Genomic DNA, 18,570 nt, shown 5'->3' on the forward strand with positions numbered 1-18,570 from the left:
CTATGAAACCTTTGGCAAGTCACTTCATCTCTCCAGCTGCTTCCTTATGTGTAAAATAGGAAATAGCACCTATATCATGGGATGAATGTGAGATCAAATGAAATACGATGAAGTGCTGTGCAAACTTTAAAGTGCTATACAATTTCAAACTGTTATAGAGAAGACAATTTTATAAACCAGATCCCATTCACCTACCTCTGGACTGTCGTAGTCTCTGTAGTCATCATATCTATCATTCCTGCGGTCATCACTAGATCTTTTATAGTCTGAATCCCTTCGTCTGCTTCTGGATTCACGTTCATCTCGATCATCCCGATCTATGATAGAACCGTATCTTCCACTACGCTCTGTTCTACTGACTCTGCAAGATAATGTTCATTATACTGCATGTCCTCTTGACAGAAAACATTAAGCAGCTCAACTTATAGCACAATATAGCTAGCATTACATTAAACTGACCCTCATTTACAACAGCAAAAAACCAAAATAGGATCTGGTGCCCAACCATACATGTAATTATATTTATAAACTATTTTAGAAGTCTATCTTACAGTATTATTCATGACACCAAAGGGTCATTTTATCATCTGAACATCACTTGGTTACTTGACTCTCTAAAAAATATAGAGTAGGTTTACTGTTATCAGTTTTACTAATGTCAAATCAGTTGATAAACATTTATTAATCATTCACAATGTGTCAGAAACTGTGCTAAGTGATACAAAAGGGATACAAAGAAAGAAAAACAGGCCTGCTCTCAAGCAACTTAGTTTAATGGGGGAAGATGAGATATAAAGAAGTATACAAACTATGAAAAAATAAATTGGAAATAATCAACAAATAAAAAACACTCGGGCATTGGGAAAAATTTCCTGTAGAAGGTGGGATTTTAGATGAGACTTGTAGGAAGCCATGTAAGCTAAGAGGTGGAGAAGAGGGAGAGCTTTGCAGGCCCAAGGGAAAGCCAGTTGTTTGACACAAATTAGTTATGTTAAAGTTCTATTTAGGAAGGCATAAATAATCATTAATTACTTCTTAAATACAACCTGCAATGGTTTAAAAACAACCTAGCTCAATTTCTGCTACAAAGTAGCAACCAAAATACTAGAATATGAAAAAGGAGTAATTTCAATTTTATTTAATTTTGAAAGGTTTTCTCCTAATTTGTGATTAACAGTCTTTCTTACAAAGTGCCACTCACTCACCCAAGCACCCCAAGTCATGTAGGCACTTAAAATCACCCCAAAATAATCATTTTTCAATCTAGTAATTCAATCAAGTAATTAACTGCATATTTTGCCGAGTCAACTATATGATCAGCAATTATACAGTAACAATAGGAAGTTATCATGTCATATGCTATAGAAACTGGTCTACATTTGTTAATTTACAACTACAATATATTTTGAGGGTGAGGTTTATCTTAATCCTAATCTCAGTGCAGTATGGTGGCAAAAGTTCTGGACTTGTTATCAAAAGAGGCCTGCATTTGTAATTTACTATTATTTACCATCTATGTGTCCACAGACAAATCATTTAATTTCCTCCTGAAATTGCTTCCTAATTTGTAAAATAAGAATACATGAAGCACCTACCTTTGTGGTAGGTGGATATAGATGAGAAGGGATTTTAGAAACCAACCAGTCCAAACCCATTTTACAGATGAGGAAACTGGGGCCCAAAAGAGTAAAACGACTTGTCTATGATTACACATTAAATGGTAGAAGTGTTACTAAATCAAGGTCTTCTAACTTCAGTATGCTGAAAGATGTTACCTTACAAAGTTATTATGAGATGAAATAATTTATGTGCTTTTTTATAAGTCTTAAATGTCAGTTATTTTGTTTTCAGAAATAGGCTTTTCTGTTATATAGCACTTGTTTTTTGAAAGCAAAAAGGATAAAAGGACAAGGATAACACTTAAGTGAATGAGAATACATAGCAATTTCATCAACTTGAGAAAGACAATAGCTCCTTAATGTCACAGGAAGCGAATAACAAAAATATCTGTTGGAGGATTAAGACATATAATTAGGACTTTGTGTTAGTTTACCTGGTCAGGTGTAAAGAGAGGAGGGACTTTTGGGGATAGGGGAGGATGCTAGGGAATCTGAGGTAGAGAAGTAAATATTAAGAGGATATTAAGAACTACAAAATGCTATCTCTAAAATAAGGGAAAGAGGGAAAAATTGCATCTTTATTTTTAATATCCTCTAATTGAAATTTAGCATTTCCTTCAAATATCTGAAAATATTATTCTGAGAAGAGGCCCATGACACAAAAGTTTAAGAAGAACCCTTGTTCTAGAACAGAATGAAAACATCGCATTCATAATTCCTGGTTCCTTTTTCAAGCCACCAACTTGGTAAGTCGGTGATAAACTTCCTACATTAAAAAAGACAGTTCTGAATACTCTGGTAATAGTAAGATAAAGTAGAAAATAAAGAGGCATGGAGATGATAACATACCTTATTATGTAGGGAAAGCAACCAAGCAAATCATTGGCCTAATTATATATACCTAAAGGTCCTACACTCATTTCTTCTTGTAATTTTTTATGTTCTTCCTCTGTTTTCTCATAAGCTCTAGTGTAGAGCTTATTTTTCATTACTGGTGAGAATATCTTATAAAAGACTTCCTCTTCTTTCTCATTTTTAGCCTGCATTTTCCTATGGGCTCTCTTTTTTATAGGATTTAAAGCTAGAAAGGATGTTAGAGATTATCTATTTGAATTCTCCCAATTTTCAAAGGAGGAAAATGATATCCAAAAAGATGAATTTCCCAAAGTAACAAATGATGATGATTTGAGCTCAGGCCCTGCAACTCCAACTACTGTTGTACTCATTCAAATTGAACACTTCACTCAATCAGCTATGGGTAGCCAAATGGGGGATAGAAAACAAAAAAGAGAACTGTCTTTGCCATCCAACAGCTTAGATTTTAATAGCAAAAAGCAAGCATGAATATGTGTGCAAAAATATACACACATTCAAGGCCTCCAATACTATAATACAACTGTACCACTTGATGTAACAATCTCCAGACTTTCTGAAAGTAACACAATACTGTTATTTGATATTTTCTCCCAAGAATATTTGGATGGCATGTTGATTTTAAAAATGAAAGTCTTAAAAATGATTCTGAAATTATTATAACACCATAATGAGAATCCTATGGATAAGTCAAAACAAATTAGGGTCCACTGACAGTAACAGAAACAACAACCATATTCTGCTCATTTTTATCTCAGTTAATTTAACAGGTGAAGGAAGAAAGAAGACAGAGTAAAATATAAATAGGGTAGAGGAGAAATGAATAGCTTTGAAGAACACAAATGTAGAAACAATAGTTAACAGATCAGCAAATAAAAAAGTCTTACAACCAAATAAGTTTTTTTTAAAGGGTCTATTAACAATGAATTCATTTTAAAATAAGCCCAAAGCTTAAGAACTAAAACATACAGTTCTATTTTGACTAAAAATTATTTTTAAGATCCTGTAGTTACAACGTACCGTTTGTCTGAACCCATGGTCCTTTAAAAGTGCTAGTACACAGCTCCAAACGTCAAGTCTGTTCAAGAAGGCAAGAGAAAGAGATTAATGCAAATTATGTTGCACACAGAGAGCTTTGCAAACGGCTAGGATTATGTGCTCATCCCACCATGAAACTCAATTTTAGAATAAAGATGGAAAAACTCCTGCCAGATCTTGCCTAGTTTCTCATTATTTGAGATAAGGAGGCAATGCACCAGTAACCTCAATCTATTGTTGAAACGGTTTGAAAGCCAGTATCACCTTTTTGCGAGTAACCTCTACCGGTGAAGATCTATCTGCATGAAAGCCAGGATCTGATGTTCAGGTGTTAACCAAAACCTTACAGAATCCAATAAGAAAAACAGACCCGGGATCCAAGTCTATTTATCCCTTTGCGAAGGGTTAAAGGATGCTTCAAAGCGGCTTCAGATAACGAGGACGCATGGCAAGCGAGCTAATTCTTCGGAGGAAGCTTGCAGGACAAATGCAGGCCCGCTGCAAGCCCGGCCCGAGGGAGCCGCAGTCTGCGTAGCTGCGAATTCTCGGGGCGCTGCCGCAGAACCGGCGCCCCATCACAATTGGCGCCGGCACCAGCGGCGAGGTCCCCGAGGGGAGAGCTGGGACAGCGCCCTCCAGCGCGGCCCCAGGGACCCCTTCCTCCTTGGAGCACAGGCGAGCCGCTACAGCCCCGAGGGCCTCGGGAGCGACAGCTCCTCGGGTACGGGCGGCCGGGCCCGGAGCAGGCGGACTAATGGCGGCCGGGCCCACGTCCAGGAAAGAAAGGCAGCCCGAGGACGCGACTCGTCCGTCCTGCCGAAGCCTAGCCACTCGCAGCCCGAGGAGGGAAGGCCCGGACGCTGGGGGCCTTGGCAAGGGCGAGCCGGGACAGGGACGGAGAACAGGGACCGACCGCAGGCGCGAACGCCGTGCCGGACCAAGGCTCGATGGGGAGGGAGAGGGGGATGGGGCGGGGAAGGAAACTCGGCCCGCCGACCTCCGAGGAGCCTGAGGAGGCCCCGGAGATCGCTGTCGAAGCCCGGAGCCCTGCCCCCGCCGCTTACCGGGGCTGACAGATGGGAACCGAAGAGTCGGCTGACGAGGCACAAGAGAACTCACCGAGAGGCGGTTGGGATCAACGATCAAGTTGTCGGGGAGAGGACGTACGAGCCGGCGCACTCACCCCTAACCGTGCTCGGCGAGGCAGCCCTCGCGGCTCGGCGTCCCAGAGGCTCCAGCGACGGTCCAGGACCTGAACAAAATGGCGACTCCGCCGACCGCCGTCTCCTACCCACACTGCTCCTCGCCCCGCTCGGCTGGCCGCCGCCTGCTGGAAGCTTCCAATGGACGCGCATGCGCGACGCGCTCTCTCCGGCCCTCTAACGCTGCGCGGTGGCTGCTGGGAGGTGTGGTTTCAGCTGCAAGGAGTCCTCTTTTCCTGTTACTAGCCTACGCACTTGGCTTTCTTTGTGGAAGGAAGTGTCTCGTTTAATTGTGTTGGAGATAGAGTCTCGTCAGGAAAGAACTTAAAAATCATCTCATAATAGGATTGCTCCCGGGGCCTATAGTGAGAGTCGAGAGGCAGCTGACCTCCTGGGAGGCTTTGGGGGACATGCGAGGGGGGTGGGGAGGTCCCTTATGTGCCCGGCGGCGCAGGCCCGGGCCTTAGCTCCCTCGGGTAGCCAGCGGACGAAATCCTCCGCCCTAGGGTCCTCTACCTCAAGCGTGCCTTCCTCAGGCCCCCCGGAGAGGAGCTCTCAGCTCGCCCACCCTTGTCTTAGAGGGAGGAAGGCTGGGCAGACCGGGAGTCCCCGGGCCGGGCTGTCTCATAGTCGCGCCTGGGCCCCCTAGCGCCTTTGTTACTTCCTGATTGTGCCACAACAGGCTCATTCCGGATCGCGGGTGTGGGAGTGGGAAGCCCGGGAGCTCTGTACTGCTACATTGGCAGGAGGCAAAGCCTCTTGGTTGTACTCTTCATTAACGTTCCTCTTGGCTCTACAAATAATCCCTGTAGAAAGTCCCTCTGGGTTCTGCCCGGAGCCCTCCACCCCTTCTGAGAACTACTGAGGCAGTCCACCGAAAAGTAGACCTCGGATCATTTCCATCTGGAATTGAAGATTGGCTCTATAAACATGGGAGGAGACGCCTCAGATCTGAAGGCCTGTGGGGATATGCGGAAGGTGACCTGAGCCTGCTGCTTGTAGGGACCGGAGTCTTAAAAACTCCAACTTGGGCAGGTTTAGAAAAGGGCAGTTCTGAGAAGTGGGATGTTGCAAATCTTATACAGTGGCTAGCGCGTTGCTAAACAGTCAGTGCTCCCATAGTTTCTGGATGAATAGGTATTAAGAATCTATTACTTAAAACTGTTTATTCGTTACTTCATTTACGTTAATGGATGCACTGCCTACAAGACCCTGGCTAGATGCCGATGGAGAGCTATAGGATAGTCCCTGGACATAGGATCTTACACGGTAACACATGGTAAATCAGAGCCAAGGTTCAAGCCTTGTGCCTTTGTATTGTGGCATTTCCCAAATGTAAGGCAAATACTTCCCAAGTTCTTGATAAGAATCTTTGCACTGAGTACTTAGTTTGGCTGCACTAGTTACAATATAACAAGTTTTTTTATGTTCATAGGATTTATAGATAGAAGGGTATGGAGAGATCACCTAATCCAATCCCTTCAAGTTCTTTTTTTTCCCTTCAAGTTCTTGATGCGGAAAAAAAAACGGGGGCTGAGCATTCTCCAATTGATAAATGGTCAAAGGATATGAACAATTTTCAGATGATGAAATTGAAACTATTACCACTCATATGAAAGAGTGTTCCAAATCATTATTGATCAGAGAAATGCAAATTAAGACAACTCTGAGATATCACTACACACCTGTCAGATTGGCTAAGATGACAGGAAAAAATAATGATGAATGTTGGAGGGGATGCGGGAAAACTGGGACACTAATGCATTGTTGGTGGAGTTGTGAACGAATCCAACCATTCTGGAGAGCAATCTGGAATTATGCCCAAAAATTATCAAACTGTGCATACCCTTTGATCCAGCAGTGTTTCTATTGGACTTATATCCCAAAGAAATACTAAAGAAGGGAAGGGGACCTGTATGTGCCAAAATGTTTGTAGCAGCCCTATTTGTAGTGGCTAGAAACTGGAAAATGAATGGATGCCCATCAATTGGAGAATGGCTGGGTAAATTGTGGTATATGAATGTTATGGAATATTATTGTTCTGTAAGGAATGACCAGCAGGATGAATACAGAGAGGACTGGCCAGATTTACATGAACTGATGCTAAGTGAAATGAGCAGAACCAGGAGATCATTATACACTTCGACAACAATATTGTATGAGGACATATTTTGATGGAAGTGGATTTTTTTGACAAAAAGACCTAACTGAGTTTCAATTGATAAATGACAGAAGCAGCTACACCCAAAGAAAGAACACTGGGAAACGAATGTGAACTACTTCATTTTTGTTTTTCTTCCCGGGTTATTTATACCTTCTGAATCCAATTCTCCCTATGCAACAAGAGAACTGTTCGGTTCTACAAACATATATTGTATCTAGGATATACTGCAACATAGCCAACATATAAAGGACTGCTTGCCATCAAGGGGAGGGGGTGGAGGGAGGGGAAAAAAATCAGAACAGAAATGAGTGCAAGGGATAATGTTGTAAAAAAAAAAAAAAATTACCCTGGCATGGATTCTGTCAATATAAAGTAATTATTAAATAAAAATTAAAAAAAAAAAAAAAACGGGGGCTGAGAGCAAAGACACAATTTACCAAAGATCACAGAGGTTAATAAGTATTAGAGATGGCACAAAATCATTGTCAAAACTAAAACTCGGGTAAAGAAAATCAGCATTGTCAAAGAAATTACTTTTTTAAATCTTCTCTGGATACTCATATCTTGTACATTGCAAATGACACTGGTATTGCTGGAAAGGAAATGCTGCCAGATTTTCAAAGTTAAATAACCATTTGTGAAAGAACTTATCAACACTCTAAAATGATATTTGCTTCAATGATGGGCATAACTAAAGATGTGATTAAGGTAGGTCAATTATTAAAATTCTATTCAAATTAACAAGTATATATTAAAAGCATGAAATTCTTTGGGGAGAAAGGTCCAGAGAGTAAAGATCATTACTTTCAATTAATATTCTAGAACCCCTCCATAGTGATATATGCTAAATACCTTTAACCAATTTCCATCAAAGAAAAGTTACCTTTAATCAGTAAGCTTCCCCTCTCCCCACCCAATCATTCACACTCTGCTTCCATGAGCAAAGTTAGTGCTGGAATTTAGATCATAAATGTAAACAATGAAATCACTAGCCCAATCTTGACAACTATGTGGACCTTCTCAAAAGGCAATTTCTCTACTTTTATTAATAATAATAGTTCCCTATGTTGTGTAGCTGCTAATCTTTAGTTAAGGTACTATTTAACCTAAAGAGAACTCCAGGCTACCACAGAAATTAGCAATAGCATATGGAGAATCCAACCATCATAACTCAGCCACTACTGGATAAAGCCCAATTCAGTTCCTCAGAAACAATAGAAACTCCTCAGGCACAGGTAGGAAAAAAATAAGGTAATAAGATATCACAATTACCTTTCACTTAAAGAGTTGTGAAATTTAATGGAAGGTAATATTTAAAGCACAGATTAGTTCCTTTAAATCAAAGTTGTGATTTCATGGATATATGAATTTTCATTGAGCCAACTCCCTTTACTAATGCATGCACGTCTGTAAATCTTCCTCTTGGAGAGGTGCCTTGGGATACTGAGAAGTTAAGTGATTTGTACAGACTTTTTCTATGGCAGACTCCCTTCCTCATGATACTGGATTATTGTGGCAAAGGTCCAAAACCATAGCTAACATTTCTGAAACATGAAGCAATTCAAAAAAGTCACAAGAGCTCACACTGATTCTAAAAAAATATATGGTTTGAGTGTAGGGGGAAAGAATGGTAAAGACGTAGCAGATTAAAAAATATTCATCACCACATTGAAAAAAATTTTATTTAAAAAAAGTTCTAGCAGCAAGAACAGTAACAAAACAAAAGGAGAGACAGACAGACAGACACAAAAGGTTGCACCCTGTGGGATTCTCTCAATCCTTTACTCAAGTTCTTTATATCGAGCAAACATGACTCTCCTCACAGCGTCTCGGTACGTCTCATTTGACTGCCTCTTGCTAGGTTTCCCTTGTGATCCAACACCAGGACCCCTTGTCCAGCCTTCAGTCTGAAAAACAAAGGCAAAGAAAGAAATGACTATTATACAGCTGGTCTCAATGCTTTATCTGGCCATCAAATTTTCTGGAGGGTACAGGACATTCTGAACCAATAATGAGATACAGGTAGAGTTGTATGCACCACAGAAGCTATACCAAGAAATACGCCCTCCCCCCCCCCCCCCAAAGACTCAGAAAACAAAGAGTTTAAATTTCAATAGAACAAATTCAAATTTCTCAAACAGCTTTCAGCAATGCCCACCAAATAAAAGACATTAGCTTGTGGATGACAAAGTGGTATGCTATTGTGTTTCCCAAATTTTAGCCCAGTTCAGTTCCTCAGAACCAAGTTAACTGTCAGTAGTATAGAGGGCCGGTATACTTCTAGAGAAGTATACTTGAAACAAAGTGTTAAGTCAGTGTGATTGATGAGATGATGGTTCTCTAGTTCACATATATACTTAGTACTTAGTAGGGTGATGTAACTGAAAACATTAAAACTGAATTGTACAAATACAGCTTTAAAAATTACATGTCGCACTTATTGAAAACTTAAAAGGAAAAGCAAGCTGTGTGAAATAGAATTGCAATTTCATGTACAATCAAATTTCTCTGTGGAAATGCACATTTGATAGCTTTGTTACTTTCAGAGTAAAAATGTTTTAACTAAAAAAAGTATCCTGACACTGAATTATTCTTGAGGCTCCTTCCCAGTTCTCATCTCTACCTTCTTTCCCCTTATGCCTAGTGTTTTTCTACCATTTCATTTAGAAAAACATCTAGTTTATGCTCCATTTCCCTTCTTACTAAGTATAGTCTCTTTTTGGCTTTTCCATGTCATCCTTAGCCCTATCTCTCCCTTCTATTCCAGCTCTTATATCAGATCAACTCTAGGAAATACTGTTTCCTAAAAACAAATTGAACAACCCTTTCTCCAATCACTCCCTATGTCAACTGGCAAGGTATTGGTAGAAGCAGAGTTAAGACCATTTATTCATAGAAGACTACAGAGATTTTAAAAAGTTATGGATAAACAAGATAAAAATCCTTTTACCTCTTCTGCTGAGGCTAGACCTGATTGACCATATCCCAGACCTGCTCCCTTCTTCCAACCTGGGGACTGCAGGACATAGCTTCCTTTACTGTTGCTGTCAATACCTGCTTTATTTGAAGATTTACGATCACTGCAAAAGAACCAAGTAAGCATTTGCCTTTGGTTGAAGAATGTCAGAACAAGAACCATCATTTTGAAAGACATTAAACCTCATATAGAGAAAAATAAAATCTCAAGATTAGTCTGACTGACCTTGTGAAATTCCTACTACCTTCTGTCTTTCCACATGCTCTTACATTTTTTTAGAACTCAACTTTTGCAATTAGTACTGAAGTTCCAAATTAAGCTGAAAATTTTAAATCCTAGTAACTACTTCTTGCTATTTCTAAGTATAACGATTGCTATTATTCCCACAGAACTCTGTGCCCTTAGCCAAAAAAGGTGTGTCAATGGAAAAAGAAAACAAAAAGCCAGCAGTACTGGCTTAATTGGGATACTTTAATTTCCAGTTTACTAAAAGATCCATTTTGTGACAGTGATAAAATCTATTGCCTTTTGACCCAAGTTATCCACTTGCACATAACACACAACATACACATCAAAAGACCATAAGCTTATCTAATCCAAAGTACTTGTTTTAAGAATGAGTATGGAAAGTTAGGTCTAGAAAAATAGAATCCTTTGCCAAAAATCAGTCAGCAAAATATTTGGATTCTCAAACTCCAAATTCAAAGCTCACTCTACAGTATAACAGTGCTTCTTCTCCCCTAGTGGCTTCAGACCCCTAGAACACACAGATTTTCTTAACACTTTATTTGGATGATAGTAAATATAAGGGTTAGTGATAATGTTTAACATTCAGAATAAAAAAAGATACTTTCTATTTGCTTCATAAGCAGCACATTTATATCTCCTGCACATGAATACAACTAAAAGACCATGGCTAGGCCAGAACCTTGTTTCACAGGCTTTACCAGCATTAAACCAAGAGAGGATGATGACTCACCTGTCAGTTTCCCTGGAATATTTCATTCGTTTCCTATCTGGGGAATCTGAAAAATGGAGTTTTTCTTTACGGTCACTTCCTTTTTCTCTGTATCTTCCCTGTTAGAAACCAAAATGTAAGACATAACTGTCAGTAGTATAGAGGGCCGGTATACTTCTGGAGAAGTATACTTGAAACAAAGTGTTAAGTCAGTGTGATTGATGAGATGATGGTTCTTTAGTTCACATATATACTTAGTACTTAGTAGGGTGATGTAACAGTTCTCTAAGCTTAGTACTTAATATGGTGATGTAATGGTTCTCTAGTTCACACATATTCAGAATGCTATAATGTAATTGTAGTAAGGTATATAAGGGCTGAGAAGGATTGGAAATGAGACATTCCATTTCTGACCATCCTCCTGGTGACTTTCCTGCTTCCTACACTGAGATTAAGACTGGGCCAGAATAAAGACCTTAACCTCTATTCTTGACCATTCTCATGATGTCTATCCTGCTGAAAGCAGGGCCCATCCAAAGGACCTCCACAAAGCTAGCCCAAACATTACAAGTAGAAAGAAAAGAACTCTTTAATTTTACCCTGAGGGATGAAAATTAATAGAGAAAAGATTAATAAACATACTTCCCGCTCTCTCCTCTCCAAATATGCCAGCTCCTGCTCAGACTGCTTTATTTTTCTGTGGATCTCCAGATTTTGCTGTAAAAATAAGGGGAATTTTGAGTAAAAAGAATTTTCTATGAGTTTCTATTAGAAAGCCATTCCTGAACCATGTGTATCTTTTTTTTTGTTGTTGTTTTAGCAGTGGCTTTTTTTTTTTTTCTTTCTCATGGTTTTTTCCCCTTTGATCTGATTTTTCTTGCACAATATGAGATTGCTTGTTGTCTTGGGGGAGGGGGATAAGGGAGGGGAGAAAAATTTGGAACACTTAAAATTTTACAAAAATGAATGCTGAAAACCTTTCCCATGTATTTGGAAAAATAAAATACTATTGAGGGAAAAAAAAAAAAAAGCCATTCCTAGTAAAAACCTTAGGCTTCTTCCAATTAATATTTGTGACCCCTTTCTCTTTCCATCCTCTTTCTAAAGAAGTCAGGGAAGTTTGAAAACCTAACCATTTTTGCCATTCTCAAGAGCAGAATATCTAAATTAGCCTGGCTTATGTTACTGATTCAGTGTATAACTTGTAGTTAAGACTGGACCTCAATTTCCTCTTCTCTAAGACAAATTATTAGGTAACAAGATGGAGATACATGACCAAGAATTTCTCTGGGAGGGAGCTCAGAAAGAAATGCATGCTTGTCTCTAACACCCCTACACACACACACACACTCCTTTATGCAAATATAGCAGTCTAGAAGCCAGGCTCCATATCAGCATCAAGAGCTAGCATGACTATGAAGTTCAGCGTAGGGGCACATCACTCTCCTAGTAGGAAGTGGCTTTGCTCCAGTTACTGCTGGTGCAGTGCAAAGTAAGCTACATTTGGAATCAGATTCAGATTTCACAGGCTGCTTGGTGGTACAATGGATGAAAACCTGGACTTGGGAATCAGGAAGACCTGAATTCTGCTCCAGACACTAGTTATTTGTGGCTCTCAATTACCTGTGTAGACTGTAAGCACCTTGAAGGCAGAATATTTTGCTTTTCTTTGTAACCTCAGAACTTAGCACAGTATCTGTCTGGCACACAGTAGATACTTGATAAAGTTTAGCTGACTTATTAGTCCAATTCATTTCAAAGAGAAGAAAAATGAAACATTACCTGACTTTGTCCATAGTCACAAGAAATAAATCACAAGAAATAAAAATATTAAGCCAGGCCCAGACCATAATACTTCACTCTGGCCATGCTACTGCTGTGACACCCTGATACTATGGCACCCTGTCAACTGGACTTCCAAAGAAAGACCATGCCGTGGAGAACTATGCCTTTCAGCTTTGGAATTTCTACTCTGAGGGGTGGACTGTCCTGACTATTTGAGAGTCCAGTCCATGTTTTATGGCTGCACTCATCAACCTCAGGTCTCCCAGTTGGTCCTTTCTTGAGGGAAGAAAGTATAACTCTTATATTTCCCATTCCCAGCTCTTAGCACAATTCTGGGAGCACAGCAAGCAGTTAATAAATCCTCCCTTCTTATTTACTTCATACATACATTCTTTAAACTAGGACTAGAATCTAAGTTTCAAAATTTCAAAAATACAGCATAAAACTGAGAATATGATTGGCTTTTAGAACCTGTACCCTATAATTGTGATATCAGTCTGACAACCATTACCACTTAATTTGATTCTACTATTTTAATCAGAAAGGATAAGATATTTTTCTCAAGGCAACCCATGTGTAACAAGGAAAATTTTGATTTCATTAAAATTGATTTAATTGTTAATAGGTTTATCTGTTAATGCAGCCAGATGGATAGAGTGCCAAACTTGGGAGTCAGAAAGACTCCTCTTCCTGAATTCAAATCTGGTCTCAGACACTATCTGTGTGATCTTGGACAGGTCACTTCACCCTATCTGCCTCAGTTTCCTTATCTGTAAAATGAGCCACAGAAGGAAACAGCAAATGACTCCAATATTTGTGTCAAGAAAACCCAAATAGGTTCACAAAGAGTCAGATATAACAAGAATTAACTTGAACTATGAAGGAGAAGCTGAGGAATACTAGAAGAAAGCCAGATGAAAAAATAAGATGATTCTGAACCTCACTGACATCATCATAACTAGCATTTAAATAGATCTTAGATTTTGTGAAGGATTTTATCTTGTCATTTGGTTCTCACCACTCACACCATTAGTTTTTACCATCATCACCCCATTTTGCAGATGAAGATATGGGGTGACGTCCCTAGGAACAAAGTTCAAGAATGTCCTGCCAATCCTGAGTCCAGCAAGGCACCCACTGCAGGGTCTCAGTGCCCACATAGTAGGTTGGGATCACTGTCACCCCCTCCTCTACTCCAACCCTGCTACCTTGTGGAGGTCGGAGAGCTGCTGGTGCTTGAGCAGCACTTCCTTATTGGGAAACTGCCTTCTGCAGAGCAGACAGGCTAGCTTGTTCCAGTCAGTGAGCTTGTCTTCTTCATTTTCCTTCTTGGACAATTCCTCCCGCTGCGGGGGCTGTGCAGGGCGAGTTTGGGCAGGGGGGGGCTTCTCCTCTTCTTCCTCTTCTTCATAGTCACTGTCTCCTCCATACTCACCCAAAAGCCCAATCAAAGGATTTACTACCTTGGGCTGCAAAGACGAGAAAATATCAGTTTTAAATTTCTGTTTGTTTATATGGGTCATTTTTTTTAGTCTATTTCTCATTTATCTGTTCTCTTTCTTCTCAGGAATACTGAGAAACCTGAAGTTCTCAAGACTTACATTTGGAAGTGAAATGAAAAGTAATTTAGCAAGCCAAGCAAAACTAAATCCTAGATAAAAAGGGGCTCTCTCTCTGCTCCTCCTCATTGTTCTGGAGTATTCCAATACTTACGTCTTACTCTACTCCTTGCTAATTGGCTTTTGTCAAGGTAAAGTGAGACAAGAAAGTAGTATTATAGGTCAAAAGTTGCAATGACTATTATAGCTAACACATTTCCCTCCCTTAATTTTTTTTTAGTTTTTCATTTTTCCCCTGATGAAAGAAAAAAACAAAACTCTTGCAAGTATAATTGCTCTCCCTTAATCAAATACAAGGTTGTCTCTATCCCCCTTGAATCCTGTCAAGAAGCCATACTGGTGGGGGGCTCTCTTCCTTCTTCACTGTGGGGGGTAGTGGTTTCTTGAAGACATCTTCTGTAGGGGCCTTCCCTTCACTGGAGATTTCCTGAAATCAAATAAACAGTATGAAACCTAAGATGAAGTTGTCACTTAGAGCAAAGTTTACATAATGACCGTTAAGGAATAGAAACAAAGCAGCTTATAAAAAGTAAAGAGATAGGAATTGAGTAATTTAGTATTTGACAACAGAATTTAGCTACTATTTTAAGTATTGTCCATATCTCTATTCCAATAAGAGTTGTGAAATAATCTGCATTTTGCAAAGGGGAAATACGAAAAAGTGTCAGACAGTAAACTATACAGTTAATGGAATGAAAAGATTTCTTACTTTTGTGGGTGTGCTTCGAGCTTTTTTTTCCCTGCTATCTCTTTTGGAGGCATCTTTCTTTTCATTTGGTTTTCCTTGACTGTTGTGTTTCTTCCCCTTGTTTTCTGCCCCAGGTGACCCAGGGTCTTGTGGTATATAAACTTCTTGCTAGAGGGTTATTAAGAAATAATGCTGGGATGATTTGTTTCTCTTGAGAATATTTGTGATAAGGCAAAGTTTCCATTTTGGTGAGGGGATGTTGTAGATAGTATTAGTGATGAAAAAAGAAAGAAGATGAAAAGAGCATCAAAGAAATAAAACAGAAGAAAGCAAAAGAGCAAGTTCAAAAGGTGACATACTTTTGTCACCATCATGCTAAATTATGCACTTTAAAAAAATAAAGAAATTCAGTTTCATATATAACCACCTCTCTTCTACTATTTTTCTCTCTTGCACATATTGAAGTGTTCATTTTTTGATGTTTGAGGTCAAAATGAAAAAAATTAAAACAATGCAACCATTCTTTACACTGGTTCTCCATACTTTTTGTTATTATCTATTGATTTCTAGGTCAGTTTGTTAATTTTTTTAAGAGTTTAAAGTCTACATCATTATCTTCTCTTGATACCATCTTCAGAACTTCAATACTCATGCTGACAAATTTGCCACTAAATTTACTTCTCTGTTTTTTAACCTCAGCTCCAAAGATCTACTTCTCCCCCCCATCTTAGTCCCAAATCAACATATCACACTTCAGATCTTAAAATATTTAACCTCAGAAATTTAGATTTCTAAATTCCACTCTCCAAATAGAACCAACTATCTCTCTTTCTTGCTCTTCCAATATTATACTAAATCTTTACTCTTAGAATCTTTTGGTTCCTTGACCAATTCTTCATCTTTCAATTTCTTTTTCCCTCTAGCTTGATTTAACCACATAGCCAATTTTGTCCTCAAGGTTTTTAACTTTCTCGTGTTCTAGCCCTCTTGCCTAGATTGTTGCAACTGCCTTCTAATAATTCTCCTTACCTTAAAACTCTCCCAATCTATCCTCTAAACAACAACCAAAGTGATTTTTCCCAAGCACAAATTGGGACCATGTCATTTGCCTACTCAAAGTTTAACAGCTCTCTATTTACTTCAAAATCACAAAAGCTTCCTAACTTACCTGCAGAATAATACTCCTTTCCTAACACTCAAGGTATTCAATTTGATTCCACCCTACTTTTCTAAACTAATCTATTATTTCCTTTCACATGCTCTATATTCTAGACCACTGTTTCCCAAAGTGTGGTACACGTACCCCCAAGGGTAAGGGAAGAGTTTGATGGGGATACGTGTTACAACGGAGCTTGGTGGGGATATGCACTGCACTGTGCTTAGCTGCACCTAATTCTACTTTTTCATAAGTCAAGTCAAGACAATCTTGTGAGGCGTGAGATGGTCCGGTGTGACACAGCGTGAATATACCGCACTTCGTTACAGAGACAACTTACTTTGTTAATCGTGGCTTCTCCAGGCGCCTGTGTATTTTTAGCTTTTGTGCGATTTTTCTTATAGGAAAGGTTTGTTATGTGCTTTAGTAAGTCCCACTGATTTTGATTATTTTTATATAGAAGGATTAAATTGTTTGTGCTGAGATAACAGATCGTCATAATTTGCTTCTCTAGTTGTTAATTTTAATGAGATGCGCACCACGTCCAATAGTATGTTCCTTTTTTCGACTTAATGTCTACAAATGCTGAAAAAGCAACTTCACATAAATATGAAGTTGGAAAAGGCAAGATGTATTTCAGAACTTTTTCTGTTAAAACAGGATAGACATGTTGCATTTGTAACAAGTACACTCTTTATGTTTATTTTTGAAGAATCCATCTGAAGCCAATTCCAACAATTGCTCTTCCACATGTGACAAACCTTCTGGCATAGACTTATATTTTATTATAAATAATTTTATTTTTCATTTATTATTATTTTGTGTATGTACCAAAAAAAGAAAAAACAAATTTTGATTGTTATTAAAATACATTCATTTTTTTTTTGATGAGGGGTACTCAGCATTATAAAAATTATAGAAGGAGTACACATATGTCAAAAGTTTGGGAAACACTGTTCTAGACAAACAAGATGCATGTCTACCATCAAATATACAGTGGCTTTTTTTTTTTTTTTTTTTTTTTTTTTTTTTTTGCCATTTTTCATGCTATTGTTGGGTTTGGGATGTGCCATTTTTAACCACTGGCCTCCTACACATCTTTAAAACTCAAGTCAAATGCCAAATCCTTTCAAGAGTCTTCCATGACCCTTTTTAGTTACTAAATTACCTTGCCTCTTAAGACCTCACAGAGCACACAATCTGAGTGATGCTGTACTGAAAGAAGTATATGCCTTGGACTCTGGGTTCAAATCTAGTCTATGTGTGACCATGGATAAGGCACTTGACCTCCTCTTAGCCTTGGTTTCCTCATTTTGAGACAGCATGGTATAATGAATTAAGAGTCAGGCTCAGAATCAGGGAAATTTGGATTCAAGTCCACTGAAAGTTGGTTTAAGCTCTCCTAGCTTTAGTTCTTTATTTGCAAAATGAGGGGGCTAGACCAGATGGCTTCTATGATCCTCCAATGATGATATCGCTGAGATTCCTGAAAGCAGGAATCATGATTTACTAATCTTTCATCTCCTCCTAGCACCTGTCAGAATGCTCTCCACACATCAGGAATTTAATAAATGCTTAATGTTGTGTGTTTTTTTAAAACAAGAGTTTTCCTCCCACCCCTAACAATGTTAAATCTAAACAACAATGGTTAAGTCTGGGAAAAGTCCTTTTCAAAAATATCCCTGATCCTAACAAAATCCAAGATAAGTCCTGTGACTTCAAAATAAGCTGGGCAAATGGTTAAGAGTAGAAATCTAGGACTCAGGATGATTAATCAATTTTTGCCAATATGAGTCATAAAATTAGAAGATTTAAAACTAGACAGGACTTTAGAAAACATGTAGTTCAACTCTTTAAAAACATGTAGTTCAACTCTCTAAGGACCATAGAGACTAAATCCACGAATAATTTAAGGGGCAAAAAATTGGCACTGTAACCTTGAATCCTTGAACTTTAAATGATTTTCTACTAAGCATTACTGCCTCCACATCTTCAAACCTGGCAGATCTAATGCAATAGATACATGAATATTCAGAAATTAATACAAAATGTTTCTTTATAAATAAAAAAGTAAATCTGTAAAAGATTGCTATGTAAATTTGTAAAATTTTTTGGAAAAAAAATCCAAAAACTTTAGATGTTAATACTTTTTATATCCATTACTCTAATTAATACTAATATCAAAACTATGAGAACAAGTATCATTTTACAAGTAAGGTCAAGGGATTATATTTCAGTGTTTTATTTTTTTAACTTATTCAAAGTCACTAGAAAGTAATAAAGGTGGTATTAGAAGCTAGACCTCCTTACTCCCGGTTCTATAAGCTTTTATTACATATTAACGTACATTTTCACCAAAATAATAAAAGTAGTCAAAACAAAATAAAAAAATCACCTGTGTTTTGGGGTCATAATAAGTTCCAGCTAAAGGATCATAATAGTAACCAGTGACAGAATCATATATGTAGCAGTCAGATGAAGCTAAAAAGAA

General features: G+C 38.6%; 2 protein-coding genes across 4 annotated transcripts in view; both read right to left on the reverse strand.

Moving 5' to 3' along the window:
• The window catches only part of RBM5 (RNA binding motif protein 5), a 24,522-nt gene extending 19,670 nt beyond the window's left edge, over nt 1-4,852 (reverse strand). The window contains exons 1-3 of one of the 2 annotated variants that reach the window (XM_051986252.1): nt 4,714-4,852; nt 3,513-3,570; nt 196-361 (exon numbers count right to left, since the gene is read on the reverse strand). In XM_051986252.1, the coding sequence (XP_051842212.1) occupies nt 196-361; nt 3,513-3,529 (183 nt within the window). In that variant the 5' untranslated portion in view covers nt 3,530-3,570; nt 4,714-4,852. Of the gene's footprint in view, nt 1-195; nt 362-3,512; nt 3,571-4,649 lie in introns of both variants that reach the window. The other variant, XM_051986245.1, reaches the window with a different exon arrangement.
• Nucleotides 4,853-8,560: 3,708 nt separating this feature from the next.
• The window catches only part of RBM6 (RNA binding motif protein 6), a 107,696-nt gene continuing 97,686 nt past the window's right edge, over nt 8,561-18,570 (reverse strand). For both annotated transcript variants that reach the window (XM_051986227.1, XM_051986235.1), the window contains 8 exons: nt 18,475-18,560; nt 14,945-15,091; nt 14,573-14,662; nt 13,825-14,085; nt 11,474-11,548; nt 10,853-10,950; nt 9,847-9,976; nt 8,561-8,803 (listed from right to left, as the gene is read on the reverse strand). In XM_051986227.1, the coding sequence (XP_051842187.1) occupies nt 8,678-8,803; nt 9,847-9,976; nt 10,853-10,950; nt 11,474-11,548; nt 13,825-14,085; nt 14,573-14,662; nt 14,945-15,091; nt 18,475-18,560 (1,013 nt within the window). In that variant the 3' untranslated portion in view covers nt 8,561-8,677. The remainder of the gene's footprint in view (nt 8,804-9,846; nt 9,977-10,852; nt 10,951-11,473; nt 11,549-13,824; nt 14,086-14,572; nt 14,663-14,944; nt 15,092-18,474; nt 18,561-18,570) is intronic.

This window comes from Antechinus flavipes, chromosome 1 (genome assembly GCF_016432865.1).
Source record: "Antechinus flavipes isolate AdamAnt ecotype Samford, QLD, Australia chromosome 1, AdamAnt_v2, whole genome shotgun sequence".
Taxonomy (NCBI): Eukaryota; Metazoa; Chordata; class Mammalia; order Dasyuromorphia; family Dasyuridae; genus Antechinus; species Antechinus flavipes.